Source organism: Odocoileus virginianus, chromosome 5, assembly GCF_023699985.2.
Source record: "Odocoileus virginianus isolate 20LAN1187 ecotype Illinois chromosome 5, Ovbor_1.2, whole genome shotgun sequence".
Taxonomy (NCBI): domain Eukaryota; kingdom Metazoa; phylum Chordata; class Mammalia; order Artiodactyla; family Cervidae; genus Odocoileus; species Odocoileus virginianus.
The window spans coordinates 37,917,661-37,939,451 of NC_069678.1; the positions used below are offsets into that span (position 1 = coordinate 37,917,661).

The following is a 21,791-nucleotide window of genomic DNA, read 5'->3' on the forward strand; positions in this document are numbered from 1 at the left end:
GAAACCAATCAAGGGTCTTACAGGAAGGGGATAGTGAGGCCCTGAAGGATTTTGTATGAGAGAAAGATACATCATCACAAATATTTGTCAAATTCATACAATTTCATTCTTATGATAAAAAGCAATTCTTATGATAAAAAGCAATTACATAATGGCACAATTAACAAATATTTTAAATCAAAAATTGTTCCCAAATAAAACAAGTCTTGTTTCAGTTGGATAAACTTGGGTAAAACAAAACAAAAACCTCAACTACGTCCCTGAGACATAAGAATTTCATTTTATTGCTGCTCTGAGAATACATCTAATTACTCAATCATGCCAATTAAATAGGAACTTCCACCTGCTGACAAACAGCTATCTTGGGATAGATCAGAATAAATTGTAGAAATAATTGGATTTTCTAATCAATATTAACTTTATCATATTATACAGCTGCTACTTTTATATTTAATACAGCATCTTTTTCTTATATGTAAAACTTGTCATTTGTAGCAAAATCTCATAGTAAAAAAGATTAATAATTTTGTCCTTTTGTCAATGAGAGATTTTAAAATCTACCCCTCTCATTATCCATTGGAAGTATAAACATCATATATTAGCTTAAAACTTAGATCTATAACTTCTAACAACATAACCTCATTTTCTATGTGAACTACTGAGACGACTTGTTTTTTCTTTTTTTGGCTGTGCTGCATGGCATGTGGGATCTTAGTTTCCTGACCAAGGATTGAACCCATGCCCTCAGCAGTGAAAGCGCCAAGTCCTCACCACTTGACTGCCAGAGAATTTCCCCCAATGACTTATAAGACTACTTTTATAATTATTCTTGGAGCATTCTGCTGACCTATACATATATGGAAGAGTACTAAACTCATAAAAACCATTCTGTTTTCTGAAGTCTTTTTTTTCTCTCTGAAATGCCCTGGTGAAATACTGGTCTGCCTGCTCTACCCTGGGAAGTGAACATTTCTGAAAGTAAGTCTGCACATGACACTTTGCTAGTGGAAGCCCTTCAACGCCACTTGGCTTCACCCAGAATAAAAGCCAAAATCCTCACTCTGACCTTGGAGCCCTGTACTTGACCCTGCTCTCCCCTAACCTCATCTCCTACCACTCCACCCTCCGCTCCATGCACTCCTTGCTCATCCCTGAACACCGGACCAGCTCCAGATTAGGTCCTGGAGGACCTAAGTTTCCCTCTGCCTGCATACTTTTTGCCCAGTGTCCACTTGGCCTCTTCCAATCTTTACTCAAATGTCATCTTAGGAGAACTTACCTGATCTCCCATTTAAGATCATAAATCCTGGCTCTTCTCATCCCTTTTCCCTGCCTTATTTTTCTCCTTAGCATTTACTACTATTAAACTTAAAATGTTTCTCTCAATCTATTTATCATTTTTATCCCCTCCTAATTTACATACCATGAAGCCAAGAATTTTTATTTTTTTGTTCAAGGCTGTATCAGCAGCACCTAAAGCAGACTCCCGCAAAAAGTAGCACTGAATAAATGAGTATCTGCAATTGAAATTGGTCCTCAGAACACGACTGGGTTTTTTTTGTTGTTGTTATTTTTTTAATACTGATTTGTTTTTAACCTTGGGTCTTGCTTTGGCCCTTGTCTTTCATTTAATAATAGTTTTCTAAAGTGCCAAATATTGTTCCTAAAACTGCAGATATGATTAGCCAGGCTTCTGAATCACCTGTGCTGAAGGCCTCAGCTAATCAATTATGTGGGACTCTCTATCTGACCTCTGGAAGCCCAACCTCAGAATACAGGACTCAAAGTTTCACTTGGTTCCTAGCTCCAAGACAATTAAATTGAATAGAGTAGTGTTCTGCTAGCATTTTTATGTCAAGTGAGTACATATGTACATGTGCATATGCACACACATGTACATGCACACAAATTTGTATACATACACACACACATATGCAAGTTTGGAATTACATCTATCTTCCTTTGGCCTGGCAAATAAGGATTTCTAATCAGGGCTTAGAAATAAAACCCCATACCCACCAGAGATGCTCGGAGGGCTCAGACAAACCTTGTTTTGAGCCCCAGAGACCCAGAGACCCCACAGAGACAGACAGAACTGTGTTTGAGTGTCTGCTGCAGAGGTACAGATCGGAGTGGCCTGCTGCAGGGGCAGGGGCTCTGGGTGCAGTAGACCTGGGTATGGCATAAGCCCTCTTGGAGGAGGTGGCCATTAATCCCACCATAGAGCCGCCAGAACTTACACAGGACTGGGCAAAAAGACTCTTGGAGCGCACGACCAAAACCTTGTGTGTACCACGACCCAGGAGAAAAGAGCAGTGACACCACAAGAGATTGACTCAGGCTTGCCCATGAGTGTCCAGGAGTCTCTGGTGGAGGCGTGGGTTGGTGATGGCCTGCTACAGGGTTGGGGGCATTGAGTGAAGTAGTATATGCAAGGGACCTTTTGAAGGAGGCTGCCATTATCTTCATTAACTCTACATAGTTTGACCTCAGATCAAATAACAGGGAGGGAACACAGCCCTGACCATCAACAGAAAATTGGATTAAAGATTTAATGAGCATGGCCATCAGATCAGTTCAGTCACTCAGTCCTGTCTGACTCCTTGCCACCCCATGGACTGCAGCATGCCAGGCCTCCCTGTCCATCATAAATCACGGAGTTTACCAAACTCATGTCCACTGAGTTGGTGATTCCATCCAACCATCTCATCCTCTGTCGTCCCATTCTCCTCCTGCCCTCAATCTTTTCCAGCATCAGGGTCTTTTCAGTGAGTCAGCTCTTCACATCAGGTGGCCAAAGTATTGGAGTTTCAGCTTCAACATCAGTTCTTCCAATGAACACCCAGGACTGATCTCCTTCAGGATGGAATGGTTGGATCTCCTTGCAGTCCAAGGGACTCTCAAGAGTCTTCTCCAACACCACAGTTCAAAAGCATCAATTTTTTGGCGCCCAGCTTTCTTCACAGTCCAACTCTCACATTCATACATGACCACTGGAAAAACCATAGCCTTAACTAGACGGACCTTTGTTGGCAAAGTAATGTCTCTGCTTTTTAATATTCTATCTAGGTTGGTCATAACTTTTCTTTCAAGGAGTAAGCGTCTTTTAATTTCATGGCTGCAATCACCATCTGTAGTGATTTTGGAGCCCCCAAAAATAAAGTCTGCCACTGTTTCCACTGTTTCCCCATCTATTTGCCATGAAGTGATGGGACCAGATGCCATGATCTTGGTTTTCTGAACGTTGAGCTTTATGGTAGCTTTTACACTCTCCGCTTTCACTTTCATCAAGAGGCTCTATAGTTCTTCCCTTTCTGCCATAATGGTGGTGTCATCCACATATCTGATGTTATTGAGATTTCTCCTGGCAATTTTGATTCCAGCTTGTGCTTCATCCAGCCCAGCATTTCTCACGATGTACTCTGCATAGAAGTTAAATAAGCAGGGTGACAATATACAGCCTTAACATACTTCTTTTCCTATTTGGAACAGGCCTGTTGTTCCATGTCCAGTTCTAACTGTTGCCTCCTGACCTGCATACAGATTTCTCAAGAGGCAGGTCAGGTGAGAAATCAGAACAAGACCCACTTTCCCCCTCAGTCACTCTTTCCCATCAGGAAGTTTCCATAAGCCTCTTATCCTTCTCCATCAGAGGGCAGACAGAATGAAAACCACCATCACAGAAAACTAACCAATCTGATCACATGGACCACAGCCTTGGCTAACTCAATGAAACTACGAACCGTGCTGCGTATGGTCACCCAAGACGGACGTGTCATGGTGCAGAGTTCTGACAAAATATGGTCCACTAGAGAAGGTAATTGGAGAAGGAAATGGCAACCCACTCCAGTGTTCTTGCCTGGAGAATCCCAGGGACAGGGGACCCTGGTGGGCTGCTGTCTATGGGGTCTCACAGAGTCGGACACGACTGAAACGACTTAGCAGCAGCAGAGAAGGGAATGGCAAACCACTTCAGTATTCTTGCCTTGAGAACCCCATGAACAGTATGAAAAGGCAAAAAGATAGGACAATGAAAGATGATCTCCCCAGGTTGGTAGAAGCCCAATATGCTACTGGAGATCAGTGGAGAAATAACTTCAGATAGAATGAAGAGACGGAGCCAAAGCAAAAACAACACTTAGTTGTGGATGCGACTGGTGAGAGAAGTAAAGTCTGAGGCTATAAAGAGCAATATTTCATAGGACCTGGAATGTCCATGAATCAAGGCAAATTGGAAGTGGTCAAACAGGAGATGGCAAGAGAGAACATCAACATTTTAGGAATCAGTGAACTAAAATGGACTGGAATGGGTGAATTTAACTCAAATGACCATTATATCTACTACTGTAGGCAAGAATCCCTTAGAAGAAATGGAGTAGCCATCATGGTCAACAAACGAGTCTGAAATGTGGTACTTGGATGCAATCTCAAAAATGACAGAATCTCTCTTTGTTTCCAAGGCAAACCATTCAATATCACAGTAATCCAAGTCTATTCCCCGACCAGTAATGCTGAAGAAGCTGAAGTTGAACAGTTCTATGAAGACCAACAAGACCTTCTAGAACTAGCACCCCAAAAGAATGTCCTTTTCATTATAGGGGGCTGGAATACAAAAGTAGGGAGTCAAGAGATACTTGGAATAACAGATTAATTTGGCCTTGCAGTACAAAACAAAACAGGTCAAAGGCTAACAGAGTTTTGACAAGAGAACGCACTGGTCATAGCAAACACCGTCTTCCAACAACACAAGAGAAGACTCTACACATGGACATCACCAGATGGTCAATACCGAAATCAGATTGATTATGTTCTTTGCAGCCAGAGATGGCGAAGCTCTATACAGTCAGCAAAAACAAGACTGAGAGCTGACTGTGGCTCAGATCATGAACTCCTTATTGCCAAATTCAGATTTAAATTGAAGAATGTAGGGAAAACCACTAGACCATGCATGTCTGACCTAAATCAAATCCCTTATGATTATACAGTGAAACTGAGAAATAGACTCAAGGGATTAGATCTGATAGACAGAGTGTCTGAAGAACTATGGACAGAGGTTCATGACATTGTACAGGAGGCAGTGGTCAAGACCATCCCCATGAAAAAGAAATGCAAAAAGGGAAAATGGTTGTCTGAGGAGGCCTTATAAAAAGCTGAGAAAAGACAAAACACTAAAAAGCAGAGGAGAAAAGGAAAGATATAGCCATTTGAATGCAGAGTTTCTAAGAATAGCAAGGAGAGATAAGAAAGTCTTCCTTAGTGATCAGTGCAAAGAAATAGAGGAAAACAATAGAATGGGAAAGACTGGAGATCTCTTCAAGAAAAATAGAGCTACCAAGGGAACATTTCATGAAAAAATAGGCACAATAAAGGGCAGAAATGATGTGGATCTAATAGAATCAGAAGATATTAAGAAGACGTGGCAAGGGACTTCCCTGCTGGCCCAGTGGTTAAGACTCTGAGCTGCCAATGCAGGGGGCCCAGGTTCGATCCCTGGTCAGGGAACTAGATCCCACATGCTGCAACTAAGACCTGGTGCAGCCAAATAAATGAATTAAAAAAAAAAAAAAAAACGTGACAAGAATACACAGAACTATACAAAAAAGATCATCATGACCCAAATAACCACAATGGTGTGGTCACTCACCTAGAGCCAGATATCCTGGAATGTGAAGTCAAGTGGGCCTTAGGAAGCATCACTATGAACAAGGCTAGTGGAGGTGATGAAATTCCAGTTGAGCTATTTCAAATCCTAAAAGATGATGCTGTTAAAGTGCTGCACTCAGTATGCCAGCAAATTTGGAAAACTGAGCAGTGGCCATCGGACTGGAAAAGGTCAGTTTTCATTCCAGTCCCAAAGAAAGTCAATGCCAGAGAATGTTCAAACTACCGCACAAATCCACTCATGTCTAATGCTAGCAAAATAATGCTCAAAATTCTCCAAGCCAGGCTTCAACAGTATGTGAACAGCGAACTTCCAGATGTTCAAGCTGGATTTAGAAAAGGCAGAGGATCCAGTGATCAAATTGCCAACACCCGATGGATCATTTAAAAGCAAGAGAATTCCAGAAAATCATCTGCTTTACTGACTATGCCAAAACCTTTGACTGCGTGGATCACAACAAACTGCGGAAAGTTCTTCCAGAGATGGGAATACCAGACCCCCTGACCTGCCTCCTGAGAAATCTGTATGCAGGTCAGAAAGCAACAGTTAGAACTGGACATAGAACAACAGACTGGTTCTAAATTGGAAAAGGAGTACGTCAAGGCTGTATATTGTCACCCTGCTTATTTAACTTATATGCAGAGTACATCATGAGAAATGCCAGGCTGGAAGAAGCACAAACTGGAATCAAGATTTCTGGGAGAACTATCAATAACCTCAGAAATGCAGATGACGCCACCCTTATGGCAGAAAGCAGAGAAGAACTAAAGAGCCTCATGATGAAAGTGATAGAGGAGAATGAAAAGTTGGCTTAAAACTCAACATTCAGAAAATTAAGATCATTGCATCCTGCCCCATCACTCCTTGGCAAATAGATGGGGAAACAGTGGAAAATAGTAACAGACTTTATTTTGGGGTGCTCCAAAATCACTGCAGATGGTGACTGCAGCCATGAAATTAAAAGATGCTTGCACCCTGGAAGAAAAGTTATGACCAAGCTAGACAGCATATTAAAAAGCAGAGACCTTACTTTGCTAGCAAAGGTCCGTATAGTCTAAGCTATGGTTTTTCTAGTGGTCATGTATGGATGTGAGAGTTGGACCATAAAGAAAGCTGAGCACTGAAGAATTGATGCTTTTGAACTGTGGTGTTGGAGAAGACTCTTGAGAATCCCTTGGACAGCAAAGAGATCCAACCAGTCCATCATAAAGGAAATCAGTCATGAATACTCATTGGAAGGACTGATGCTAAAGCTGAACCTCCAATACTTTGGCCACCAGATGTGAAGAACTGACTCATTTGAAAAGACCCTGATGCTAGGAAAGGTTGAAGGCAGGAGGAGAAGAGGCCGACAGAGGATGAGATGGTTGGATGGCATCACCGACTCAATGGACATGAGTTTGAGTAAGTTCCAGAAGTTGGTGATGGACAGGGAAGCCTGGCGTGATGCAGTCCATGGGGTTGCAAAGAATCAGACATGGCTGAGCAAATTAACTGAACTGAAATAAATCAGGGCTTGGTTCTCAGTCTGAAATGATGCTGATAATGCTTTCTCATCTCTTCTGAACATGGGGAAATGGACACTTGAAATGGTGCATCATCTCTGGAGGGCAATTCTACAATATGTATCAAAATGTTGTAACGCATGTCCTTTGATACCCTGATTCTGTTGTTAGGCATTTACACTTTGAACATGCAAAACTTCACTCAAAATTATGAACAAGGATGTTCATGACAGCATTACCTATAATATCACAAAACTGGAAACAACTAATTCCTTCATTATTGGCAAAATCGTTAGGTTATGGTATCTAGTCAAAGAATGCAGTTCATCTCCATTACTTGAAAAAAATGAATACAGTATTGAATATAACCTGTTTGTGCAAAGAAAATAAAAATATATTAATAGATGATTATGCCCAGGCAGGATATGTATGCCTTCTACATGAATTTGAATTATGCAAATTAGTTATTGGACCATATCAAAATAGTAATAAAATCTTTCTTATGCTCAGAATTTAGTTTTCATTTCCTCAAATAAAATATTTGAAAAAATACATAACTTCAAGACTGTCAGTCCATTGGTTATACAATTTCAACATGGCAGTATTATTTGAGATGTAAACAGTGACATCTTTTGGCCCAAATGCTGAGGTGAAAGGAGCTTGGGAAGTCAGAGGAACTGAATGAGTGCCAGTGTGATGTGACATCCCCATGCACAGTGTTTTGTTCAGGAAATAGGAATAGCTGAATACAGTGCTCAACAAATGATCTTAAGAAGTTACATATCTATCTCTCTCTATTTCATAATCAATTAAGTGGAAAAGTATATTGCCATATTAATAGATCCAAATACTTTTGAGTAAAAGGAATAATCACAGAGTATGTAGCTGTCTGAAAGTCAGTTATATAAATTATCATTAAAGTGTAGCTTATATCATTTTACTCTGGAACAATTTTATGAAAATTCAAAAGACTCAAGCAAGTTTAGCTATTTTAGATGTAGAAAGCTGCAACCATTTAGTTTAGTGGGAAATTCTTAGGATCTCTGTTGTAAAATCAGACTACTGACCTCGGGCTTGTAGGGAATTTTTTTTTTTAACATTAACTTCCACATAACAGAAAAGAACTCAGAAAGACATAGCCAATCCCCTCACTCACAAAATAGACAATAACAGGCAGAGTTTAACCTAACTGACAAAGTAAAGATGATAGTCCAAAGACATATTAGGAGTGAGCATTTTAATAAGAATCTACAAAATTAGCCTGAGGTGTCGAAATACTGGGTGGGAAGAGATGAATTCAATTAAGTGGCAGGGGCTTCCTATGCAGCTTTTTAATACTACATCTGGATCTAAATGCCATAAAGTCATTAAAACAGTAGAAGATTGCCAACCCTTTGTCAGTTTTGCAGTTTTAATAGAAAAACTATAATCATGTTAACTTTCATTTTTTTTAACTTGAAAGAACCCATCCCAATAAAAGTATTTAAAATAACTGATAGTGTATCAAACATCACATCTATTAAGCTATATATGGAAATTACTTACCATACTGTCATTTAAAATACTCACTAAGAGTGGGCACCTTGTTGGGACTTCCCTAGTGGTCCAGTAGTTAAGGTTCCTCACTCCTAGTGCAGAGGATGTGGATTGGACCCCTGATCAGGGGACTAAAATCCCACATGCTGTTGGGATTCTGCTGCTGCTGCTGCTAAGTCACCTCAGTCGTGTCCGACTCTGTGGGACCCCATGGATATCAGCCCACCAGGCTCCCCCATCTCTGGGATTCTCCAGGCAAGAACACTGGAGTGTGTTGCCATTTCCTTCTCCAATGAGTGAAAGTGAAAAGTGAAAGTGAAGTCACTTAGTCGTGCCTGACTCTTAGCGACCCCATGGATTGCAGCCTACCAGGCTCCTCCATCCATGGGATTTTTCCAGGCAAGAGTACTGGAGTGGGGTGCCATTGCCTTCTCTGACACGCTATGCAGAGCAGCCAAAAAAAAAACGAATAAATAAAATAAAGGGAAAAATAGTGGGCACACTGTTAATACTCAGATAATGATACTAGTTGTGATTGTTAATGCTCAGATAATAATACTAGTAGTGATTGTTAATGATCAGATAATAATGATACTAGTAGTGATAACATGGACTCTTTTGATGTCTGAACATGAGAAACTGAGTAGAGACCACCCATTTTGGCTAAGATTAGTGGCAAGACGGGGTGAAAAATGCTATATTTCACAAGTGTGGGATGGGTCCTTTCATCTCGTTAATGCAAAAGAGCAAAATCTGAGGTAGTAGGAAAGATCAGAAAATAGAATGAGCAGGTAATATACAATTCTATAGACAAGAGAAAGTACTAGAGGGGGAAGAAAAAGGAAAAGCTAGCCATAATGGGAAAACTCTTTGTAAAGCTTCACTAATTTGCTTTAATTATTGTGAAGAATAGTCAGAATAATGATATTTTAAAATATATTCTTTCAATCAACCAATAGCTCACTTAAACCACAGTTATTGGATGTTTTCTCTATGTGAAAAATTAGTCACAAAGGTCCAAACCATAAATTAGGATTTATTTTATCACCTCTCAGTGATAAATTAGGATTTATTTATCACCTCTCAGTGAGCTCACCACCATTTATTTTCAAGCACCTATAGTAACAGAATCAACCCTGGTAAAGCGCTGTTTAGAAAAGGGTCTTGGCATATGCATTGGTTTTGCTGCCTAAATTGCACTCAGATTTTAGGGACTGTATGTTATTCTCCTGTTTCAAAGGTAAATGTTGCTTCTGTTTTATAACGTTACAACAAAAATTGCAATTTTCCTATTTTTATCATTTATCTTGCTAAAATTATAAGTAACATTGCAATGGACATCTTCATGAATATAGTATCTCATATTTTAGATTATTTCTTTACTCCAGATCTCAGAAGTGAGATTACTGGCTCAAGAGGCTTTTACATCTAAATAATTTTGGAGTATCACTTCATTGCTTTCTAAAGGAGTTGTATCAATTTATAGTACTGTGAGCAATGCATGGCCATTAGGAGAAACAGTAATGAGAGCAATTTTATATTCTCATCACATAGTTATACTTTATAATTAATAAACTTAATTTAATACACAAATAAGAGATTATTTGAAAATAGGCATTTTATACAATAGGTTTTTAGCATGTGATTTTCATGGAAACAGTAATGTTAAAGTTCTGTTTTTAAAAAGTATCGAGTAATGGAACTGAACTGAATGGATCACGTGAATGTATTTCATGTTCTAATTTTCTCCCAATAGTTCATTACACAAAAACCATTGTAGGACTTTAAAGCCAAATCTTATTTACATTAAATAAATGACTTAAGAAACATTTTTAGAAAATTACAGTCTCATACAGCATTCAATAGCCCCATTTTTTAAAATTATAAAATGAGAATGTCGTTATTTTTGGAAAAAATACTGACTTTAAGACATATAATAGAATGACATTAAATAGTGTAGCATAACTTTTGAAGTCATATACTTATTGTCAAATGACATCTTTTTGGAAAAAATATTGATATTAGAAGTCACAAGCTACTAGTGTGAACCCCTTAAAGTTGTTTTGTTCTGTTTTGTTTTTAGCAGAGTCATTTAGAAGTTTAAAAGAAACTACTGCCCACTGAACACTGAATTAAAAAGTGAGTTAATTTCTGCACTCTTCTTTCTTGATTCTGTAAGGAGATAATGACAATTAATATTTTACACTTATAGATTATTAATGTTTTAAGCCTATATTCTCCTTCCTAACACTTGAAGAAGCTGCTGCCTTTTCTCAATGGAAAAATAGATTTATTCTCAAATGGACAACAAGCTGCCAGTACGGGAGAATCAAAGCTTTCAAATAAATCAACAAACAAATGGAAAGGTTAAATTCAGGATCACATATGCAAGTACATTTAGCAATGGGATATGATCCAGGAAGGGACAAAGCACATGAGCCAAGCACATTTCAGTTTAGGTAGTAATTGTAATTACTGTAATTGTGTAGTAACTGACAAACACAAGGGTCCCTAGGCAGACAGCTGGCTAGAATATTTTGGAGTACAGCTGCCCCACAAAATCAAGCCCACACAATAGCTGCAGGTAAACTGCTTGTTAAACTGATTTCCTGATCTTAAAGTCTGTAAGCTGAATTTCTGTATATTGAGTTTCTAGTAGGACTCTGGAGTCAAATTGCTGGGTTCCAAATCTAATCTCCTCTATTCACTAGCTGTGTGACTTCAGGCTAGTTACTTAACCATTCTGTGCCTTCATTTATCCATGCATAAAGTGGGGACAATAATAGTATCCAACTTATAAAGTTGTTGGAAAGATTAAATAAGTTAATATTTAAACAAACAAAAAAAACCCCAAAATAAATAAATAAATAAATATTTAATATATGCAAAGTCTTAAAATAGTATTTGGCACATAGTAAGTGCTATATGAGTGCTTACTAATACTATTAATATCATGATAATATCATGATAATTAATGTTTATTACTACTTCTACCTGAATTTAAATAAAACTGTATGCCTTTATTAAAGAATCAAAGGGATAATGAATGCTTCTACAGATGTAACCTGTATTTCCCGGCCACTGTGATTTGGGTTTAAAAATATAGTCCCGCAGCAACAGTTACATAGTAGGCCGGCAGAGAAGTAGGACAATTTTGGTGTCAGTCATCCCTGGCTTTGAATTCTACCATCAGCACTAACTTATTTGTGTAACCCTGGGCAATGTACCTATTCAACTTAAGGTTTTAAAAGGAGACTAATAATTCTTGCCTGACAAGATAACTAAGAACTAGGTAAGATGATGAATGTGAGGAGCTTGACAGATGGCCCTCAGAATGCAGAAGAATCTCAGAGTTACTTTCAAGAACTTACCTAGGTCTTGCAGTTCCATGTGGGGCCTTCCCTTTCCCTCTCTGGCCCCCTGCCACCTTCCGCAGGGCTTTACCTTTCTGCCCAGTGTAGCCAAACCAGAAAGAAGCAGGCCCAGGACCATTACCACCTGGAAACTTAGTGAGCAAAAATATCATTGGTCATTTTGTAAGTGTTATTATGCTCTATCCCCTTCATGGATCAGAGCCTTGTTGTGGCAAAGCGGCTTGCATAACTCAATGTAGCTATGAGCCACACCATGCAGGACCACCCAAGATGGACGGGTCACAGTGGAAAGTTCTGACAAAATGTGGCCCATTGGAATGGCAGACCATTCCAGTATTCTTACCATGAGAAGCCCATGAAAGCATGGGGTCGGGGTCGCAGAGTCGGACACGACTTAGTGACTGAATAACAACAACAACAATTTAGCTACATAAAAAGGTTTAAAGGTCCATGTTTTTTAGAAATGTAATGTATGCATCAAGATGATATATGGGATTTGGTTTTTAAAATACTCTAGCAAAAGGAGAAAACATGGAAGAAAAGGATACACAAAACAAATGTGGCAAATTTATGATAACCATGATAACTGTTTAATCAGGATGATAGGTATATGAAGATTATAGTATTTTCTCTAATTTTTAATGTGTTTGAAAAATCTTCATACATAATAAAACATTTTAAAAATTAAAATACGAACTCCTCACATTTCTAGAAGTAATACATATGGTCACTCAGCCACCAGGCAAGCAAGGTTTGTCTAACATTCCAGGCATTTTATCTCATTTCCAAAAGAATCCTAGTCAGAGCCAGCCACACATTTCAGTGAATCCTCAGTTATTCCCAGTCCAGCAGAATTGTCACATGACATATTTCAAATATGCCATAATTTCCAGTCAAGTATTTGTCAAATCTTGCTCAAGTTAGGAATTTATCATCTTCTGCAATATCATCATATGACACTTTTATAACAGACACTTACATATCAATGCTTCCAAAATTGAGGCCATAAGATAAATTTAATGAACCTCCATAACATTAAACCAAGAGGAAGAAGCTGGACATAAAAGACCATATTTAATATGGTTCCAGTTACATGAAAAGTACAGAAAAGGCAAATCTATAGAGTCAGATCATAAAGAAAGCTGAGTGCCAAAGAATTGATGCTTTTGAATTGTGGTGTTTGGAGAAGACTCTTGAGAGTCCCTTGGACTGCAAGGGGATCCAACCAGTCAATCCTAAAGGAAATGAGTCTTGAATGTTCATTGAAAGGACTGCTGCTGAAGCTGAAGCTCTAATACTTTGGCCACTTGATGCGAAGAGCCAACTCATTGGAAAAGATGCTGATGCTAGGAAAGACCGAGGGCAAGAGGAAAAGGGGTGACAGAAGATGAGATGGATGGCATCGTTGACTCAATGGATATGAGTTTGAGCAAACTCAGCAAAACAGTGAAGGACAGGGAAGCCTGGCATGCTGCAATGCATGGGCTTGCAAAGAGTTGGACACAACTTAGCCACTGAACAGCAACAACATACAGACAGAAAGTAGATGAGTGATTCTTAGTCTTGGAAATGGAGTGGGCATTAACTGTACATGGTCATGAGTGATCCTAATGGGATGACGGAATTGTGCTAAAACTCGACTGTGGGGATGGTTGCACAACTCAGTAAAATTACTAAAAATCACTGATTTCTTAACAGGTAAATTCTGTGGTGTGGAATCATACTTCAATAAATTAAAAAAATATATATCTAAGTGGATCACAAACTTAAAAAAATTTATTAGGTATGTAAAGCATTTTATACTTGAGAAGAGCTATAACCTATTAAGTTGTGATTTCACAGTAATGATATAAAGTTTTAAAATAAAGTTTTAAAAAATGTTAGTTTCAATAATTGATTTGAATAAACATTTTAAATTAATTAATCATACAGTTAAATAAAATGATATTAACCAACCAGCAGCTTTGGTGAATGCTAGTATGGGTCGTTGATTCCTAGGTGACAAAACCCCAACTCTCTGTATGTGGGGTCCAATTTAGGATCAGGTACAAAGATCCAGTGGAATAATGTTGATGAAAATGCTTTACAAAATGCCAATGCTCTTCTACTAACAAAAAGAGGAATGGCCTACCTTAGCTGTTTGTGTTTTAATATAAAAGAAATCTTAGCTAGATTATGACAGAGATTCTCCAGATGCGGCAGGAATAATTTACCAATTGCCCAGCTTCCTTCCTCTGAGGTTTCAATTTCTCTGATGGTTTCTTCCTTCCACAAACATTACTGAACGCCTACCATAAACAATTAGGTCCTTATCTTGATTCTCAAGGGGTGCCCAGTTCCCTTCCTTCTCCTCTCTCTCTTCTTCTCCCAAGCCAAAGTGCTCCACTATGAAAACTTCCTGCTGGATTAGGGTGCAGCACCCTCAGTCTCTTTCCGGGGTTCTACTTGGCACAGCTTAAATAAATTGGCCTTTTGAAACTTTGCCAGATATTGAGGGAGAAATCCCCCACAAAAGCACAATCACACTTTTAAATTACAGTATTAGGTCACAGAAGACGCCCCGCCGGCCCACCCTCCCCCCCCACCCCCCGCGCCCCAACACACAGAATGCTCTCCCAACTCCATCTGGATTTCAGTGCCTAAACTTCGGCCTCCTGTTCTTTCTAAGGAAACGAGTCTGTCCCACCTTTCAAGAAAACAATGAGGGCTCAGTGACATTTAAGTCACATGCCCAAAGAACAAAGCAGCCAGTATATTCTAAGTTCTCATCCCCATAGAAACCAGGAGCACCTTTTTTTCCTCCAATTCCCCCAGGGTCGAGGGTGATTTGTTTTCAGCAAAGTAGTGATAGTGTTCTGTTATTTTTATTACTATTCTGACATTAGTTTGTCTAACTAATAAACCTAGAGACCTTTTGCAGTATCTAACCAGTTTTGCTAAGTTCTCTATATTTCAGCTATGCCACATCTGCAAAGATCATGAAAACAACAGTCAGGGTAGGACCCATATCTCCCTGCCTCACTGGTACAGTGATCTCACATGATTTTGTTGCATTTCCTGCCAATTCTAAAAGGGTATGTAAGGCAGATATACTATTACCGCTTACCCCAAAGCGCAAAGGACGCGCCTAAGAAGCTTGCTAGCTGATGATAGAGCCTGAATTGACACTTGTTGGGGCTGATCTAAGTGAATTTCTCTTTTTTCTAAATACCTTGGTGGAATCATCCCTTTGGCAAGTAAGAACTGCGGTCAAACTGGAGTAACTGACTCCAGGCTGGGGGAGGGGTGTTTAGCCTTCGGGCATGCGGGCTTTGCCCCCTCCACGACGCCCAGTCATTTTGTGTTGTAATTCAGTCAAGTTGAGGGTATCTCTGGTGTAGCAGGTTTGTAGGGTGCCCTTGAGAAGTTTCCCGAGTGATTTCCTATATTTGCCCAGCCACATAGAAAGTGACCGAAAGTGAATAGGGAAATAAGAAAACGCAAAGCACGTGGCGTATCCGAGCTCACCATTCTTGGCCCTTCTCCGGACCCGTAGCCACGCCCTATTACGACTGCGTGGGCGACTCGCCTATAAAAGCCCGTCTCGCTGCGTTTCGTCGCCACTGTCTCTTCCTGTTTGCGGTTGCGTCTGTCGTTGTTTGTAGCTGGAGCTGCAGTGGCCGTGAAGATGGCGTCTACCAGCCGGTTAGTACGTCATGTAGAGCCCAGCCAGCTGAAGGGCGGGCGGCGATCGCCGGGGCTTGCAGGGCGGCCGCTCCCGCTGTTTCGTCGAGCAGAACGCCTCGGTGGTGCGGGGAGAGGCAGCCGGACCGGCTGGCCGCTCGGGACAAAGGCACTTCCAGACGCAGGGCTGTCAGGGCTGTCGCAGAGGGTAACGAGCCGCCGGCGTTTCTTCTCCAGCGTCCTTGGTCGTTTTCTCACCCAGGCACTATCGAGTGGGGGGCTCCGGTGTCCTCAGCCCCTGGTCTCGGGTCTTTTGCGTATGGTCCAACCGTCCTTTTTTCTTAAATATTCTACGCTTGTTTTTTTATCTGTTGGTCTGCCCGCCGAGGGTCCGTGAATCCTCTTCTAGAGAGCGGGAAGGGGTTAGTTCTAGGCCTTTATCCATCTGACAAAAAGTTAGGGACGTCAGCGTTGGTAAGCCTGATGGAAACTGATAGCCACCCCCGAGGCCTTTTGAAGTGGAAGCTAAGGCATTTCTGAACAGTTGATAAGTCTCCTTAAGAGATTTCTTTAGAGATGTCATCTGCATACTCCTGAAGAAAATTTTGCCTGCAGAAAATTAACGTATACTGGGAAGTCACTCGGAGAAGGCAATGGCAACCCACTCCAGTGTTCTTGCCAGGGACGGGGGAGCCTGGTGGGCTGCCGTCTCTGGGGTCTCACAGAGTCGGACAGACTGAAGCGACTTGGCAGCAGCCAGTATATTTTTAAAATGTGATGTACTGATTGATATACCGCAGATGCATACAGTGTCATTAGTACTCTTGCCTGGGAAATCCCATGGACGAAGGAGCCTGGTAGGCTCCAGTCCATGGGGTCGGGAAGAGTCACGGCTGAGCGACTTCACTTTTAGTTTTCACTTTAATGCATTGGAGAAGGAAACGGCAATCCACTCCAGTGTTCTTGCTTGGCGAATCCCAGGGACAGAGGAGCCTGGTGGGCTGCCGTCTATGGGGTCACACAGAGCCGGACACGACTGAAGCGACACAGCAGCAGCAGCAGCCATTAGAGACAACCTTTAATCCTGTGACATGAAAAATGCTTGCAGATCCTAATTATGTCTCTCATGATCAGTATGAGGTAGATATTAAGATTTTTGCCTAAGAGTAAACTGAGTCATGCCCATGTTGACTTTTCCAAGGTTAGTGTTTAGAGTGTAGAATCTCATACATCTGTTTCCTGTTATCACACTTGGTAACTCATAATGTATTAAACATATCAGATAAAGTTCTGTAGCTTCTGGAAGGCAAGGTAACTGGCATAATTTTTCTGAACTTGTTCTCATCTTTGGAATTGAGTTCCTGATGAAAGCCATCATCACAAAATAATAAGCTTTGAGTAGTCCAGACCCTTTCTGGTGAGTACCAAGGCTTACTACTTTATATTACTGTATTTTTAAAAGATGGGGCAGGAGGCAGCCTTAGCTAAACTACTTGGAAACAACTCTTAAGGCCAGTGACACTTGTTTACTGATTGTAATTCTGTGATTAAATGCTCAATCATTCTATTTGGGTGTGGCTCTGTCAGGTTAGACTTCCTTGTAGGTAAATGGAGAACTAGCTTCCCAAGGACGCCTATCTATGACATTCTCCTAGGGCAGATCTACTATGAATGTGGTTATATTTGGGCTTTATTAGTAAACATGTTGTAGTAGTTAAATGTAGTAAATTCACTTGATAGATTCTTTACCAGAAAAAAAAAATACATTTCCTTTGTGTGCTTTATTCTCTTCATTAAAAGAAAAAATCTTTGAGATATTTCTTTGAAATTTTTCCTAGGCTTATTGCAGTTGTCCATCTCGAGTTTTTTCTACCAGTGAGAACAAAGATGAATGTTAGTATTTCTGTGATAGCTTTTCCCCCTCTGAGGAAAAGGGACAGTTACTGGGCTATGAAACTGCTTGGTGTTTTCACTGAGAAGAACACAAATGTTGTGAGTTCAGACCTAGACTCTACCACTCATTAGTTCTGTGACTTCAGGGAAATCATTCTCTGAGCATAATCTTTAAAATAGAGGTAATGCTTAATTTGAAGGGTAATGCTAATGAAGATTAATAATATATGTACAATACTAGACACATAGTAGGCACCCGGTAAAGGATAGCTATAACATGAAGTTTGGAATTACGTGGCTTCTTAGGCAGCCTGAGTTTTAATGTCAGTGGTGGTGGTTTGCTCCATTCCTTCAGTTTCGTTTCTATCCCTTACTTCACCCACCACCCTACTCTTGTGGTTTCTCTTTTGTATTACCCTTGTGGGTTATTTCATTAAAAGTTAACTGCTTGAGCACAGTTTTATTTTGGATAGGTGACACATGCAAATCATAAAAACCAAGAAGAAAAGTGAAAAGCAGTTTCTTTTATTCCCTCACTCCTAGCCATCTAATTCTTCAAAGCAGTCATTGTAACCAGTTTCTGGGTGTTTTCCTAGTGACTTTGTGGTTTAACAAACATATGCATGTAATCCTAACCTCTCTTCCTTCCAAAAAGTAGTCTGATATAAAAACTGAATGCTATCTTGCATTTTACCTTTTTTTGTGAAGTTAGTTAGCACACAGGTTTTAAGTGTGCAGTTCAGTTAAAAAGTGAGCACATACACGTAGCTGTCACCCAATCAGATACCACTAGCAGCAGCAGAAGCACTCTGGAAACCTCCTTTATGCCCTCAGTCATTACCCTTTCTCAAAGAAAACCACATCCTTATTATTAACACTATAGATTTGTTTTGCCTGACTTAAACTTTATATATAAATGCATATGTATTCCTCTGTGTCTGGTGTCTTTTGGACACCAGAGATTTATTCATGTTATTGCATATGACTGTAGTTCTTTTCTCACTTTTCTCTGAAATCCCTGTGTTGTTCTTTCAGCATATCTTTGAGTTGTTCCCATATCATTTTTATGTACATATACATGCACACAATAGTCTACTTTTTAATAGTACAAAATATATCAGTCCTTTGAATGCTGTGTGTCACATAGCTGCCCATTTTACACATTTGTAATTACAGTTACTTTTCTAACACTGTCCTTTATTTTGACACAGGTTTTTAAAAATAATTTATACTAATTTCTTAATGTTTTATTTGTTATAATTTATTAAAATATTTTCCTAGTAGAAGTTTATGGAATAAGCCTGTTGTTGTTCAGTAACTCTTCGGAACCCCATGGACTGCAGCACACCAGGCCTCCCTGTGCTTCACTATATCCCAGACTTTGCTCAGACTCATGTCTGTGATGCCATCCAAGCATCTCACACTCTGTTGCCCCCTTCTCCTCCTGCCTTCAGTCTTTATCAGCATCAGGGTCTTTTCCGGTGAGTTGGGTCTTTACATCAGGTGGCCAAAGTATTTGAGCTTTAGCTGCAGCATCATTCAGGATTGATTTCCTTTAGGATTGACTGGTTTGATCTTGCAGCTCAAGGGACTCAAGAGTCTAATAAGCGTGAATGTAAACTAAACCACCATTCCCTGTTTTCCCAGTGAGAAGATTCAAGATGTGTTCTGGTTAACCTGAATATGTACATTTGGGGATATGGATTATATTATCAGTTCTTCGGTGTATATCACCTCTGTTGAAACTTAACCATTCTGAACTATGTTTGCTAGTTTGAGAAACTTTATCCAAAACCACAAATACCTGTTTACATACTTCAAGAATAGTTGATGTTGTCTTTTATATATTTGTTTGTGGAGCTTGTTCTGTATTACTTCAAGTGAATTTTTTATAAAGGGCTTATTTTCAGTGATACCAAACATTTGTGATTGTAAGACACCACAGCCATAGAAGTAATTATTAAATCTATGTTAAATACCTTTGATGGTTTTTAGAACTGATTTTTTCAGGTCACTTAAGGCTGATGTGTCTTCCCCATACTGCCTTATTTTCAAAATAAAGTAATAGAGCAAATTATTAATATCACAAATAGATTTAAAAGTAGCTTTTGAAGTCATTTCTTGAGTGCTGACAAACTCAGTTCTGGACTGAATGAAATCATCCTAAGTTCAGCAAAGCCACATCTACCACCCTGGTTTGTATCCTTTTTAGGTTCAATGTACATTCAAGTTTATTATTAAAGTATCCAGCAAGCAGAAAAACACAGACTTGAAATTTATTCTCTCACCAGAGAAATAAGTGTCAAGGGTCGAAGACCAGATGGTTATATGTACATGTTGAGTGTTAACAATGGTAGATAGTCATTTCCATGCCAATCATGGTTTATAAACACTTTAATAGTCTACATGTTAAAAAAAAGCTTGTTTTCTATTTATATTTTTAAAGCCTTCTATTTTGCAAACCAGGAACTATTCTTACAAAGGCAGTTCCAGTAGTATCTGTTAAATGCTGAGTAGGATCTAAAGTAACATAACTAGGATGTTTACTTTGAAATTTGAGCTTAAATGTATTATAAGTGTAGATGTACTGTAAATTTATTGGGAAAGTGTTTAGAATCCACCTCTTTCCCCCTCCGAGAGATTAGTACTTTGTTGCATGTTGCTTAGAAGGATATTTTAAGAAAAATTTTTTTTCATGTAGTTTGGATGCTCTTCCAAGAGTCACATGTCCAAACCATCCAGATGCGATCCTAGTGGAGGACTACAGAGCTGGTGATATGATCTGTCCTGAATGTGGCCTGGTTGTAGGTAAGCAGTTACAATGATTTTAACTGAAAACAGTATTTTGGGGACTTTGCTTTTGTATATTTTCCAAACTCTCTTTCAATGAATACATTTTACTTTTTCCACTTACAGGTAATACATATTTTTTTGTAAAGCAAATAGATTTAGAAGAAAGGAAATAAGTGAGAGTGAAGTCAGACACACCATACTTTGCTGTCTATAGAAACATATATTTCATAATGTGGGGTAGGATGGAACATCTAAAATTGAAGTAATTAATCCAGAAGGAAAGGCCCTTAGTCCTTTGTTTTCTGAGTTTTTGGCTTAAATATTTGATGCACACTTGTGCATATGGAAATAATGAATAAATGTAATCTACCTTTTGTGATTTTTTTATATTTAAACATGATTTGTTTCAGAGCAGTGAAGTTAGATAAGCATGAATTATTTTGGGATAATAAAGGTATGTCTTTATAGAGGTATTGAGTGTCATGCAAGGCCTTTTAGTCATCAAAAAAAGATTTGTTTAAATTTCATTTGCTCATACAGACTGATTTATTTATGAATTTCTAGTGTGAAATTGTTATTGCCAAAAATACTGCTTCTTAAAATTTCACTTTATTCCTACTTGCTCACTAATCTAGATCTGTAGTATAACTTTAGGATAGAGATAGTCTGTTCAGAAATTTTTCTTATGGTGAGGTTGTCTCCAGCACCTGAGAAAAGGTATACTTTAAGGTTTGAAATACTCGAAGACTGAAACTGCTAGTAGGATTGTGGACAGTATAACAGAAACATGGATAGTGTTATACTGTGGAAGTGTCTTGCTTGGAGGACGTGTAATATTCATCCAAATAGGGTGCTTGCCTCAGACCTCCAGTGGGGGTTTTTAATCATACAGAGTTGTTAGTAGGAATTGAAATCCATTTGCAATCATATTCTACTCAGTAAGCGTTATTAGCAGTTAATAAGCTTAAGAGCTAGGCACTGTTCTGAGTGACTTACGTATTCACGCAGCTTTTCCTTGGTGAAACCTCTGAGGTACATCTTCATTTTAGAAATGGCGGAAACTGAGGGTTACGTAGTCCAGCGGTCTAGTTCCGCTGCCATGGTTCCAGTATGACCTGTCACCTGTTTTTATGTGGCCTGTGTGCTGGGAATGGCTTTTATATTGTTTTAATGGTTAAAAAATCAAAATAATATTTGGGGACGTGAAAATATTATCCAAGTCAAACTTATAAATAAAATTTTATTGGAATATAGTCACACTGATTTGTGTATATATTGTTTGTGGCTGCTTTCATGTTGCAACAGCAGAATTTAGTGGTTGTAAAAGAAACATGTCAATGTATGGCAAAAACCAGTACAATAATG

The 21,791-nt window shown here is 39.2% G+C and overlaps 1 protein-coding gene across 4 annotated transcripts in view; it reads left to right on the top strand.

The window, feature by feature from the left end:
- Positions 1 to 14,929: 14,929 nt before the first annotated feature.
- GTF2B (general transcription factor IIB) overlaps positions 14,930 to 21,791 on the top strand; it is a 32,345-nt gene continuing 25,483 nt past the window's right edge. The window contains exons 1-2 of one of the 4 annotated variants that reach the window (XM_070467808.1): positions 14,930 to 15,151; positions 20,335 to 20,441. In XM_070467808.1, the coding sequence (XP_070323909.1) occupies positions 15,117 to 15,151; positions 20,335 to 20,441 (142 nt within the window). In that variant the 5' untranslated portion in view covers positions 14,930 to 15,116. Of the gene's footprint in view, positions 15,152 to 15,652; positions 15,762 to 15,910; positions 17,158 to 20,334; positions 20,442 to 21,791 lie in introns of those variants that run through there. The other 3 variants (XM_020890200.2, XM_020890203.2, XM_020890204.2) reach the window with 3 other exon arrangements.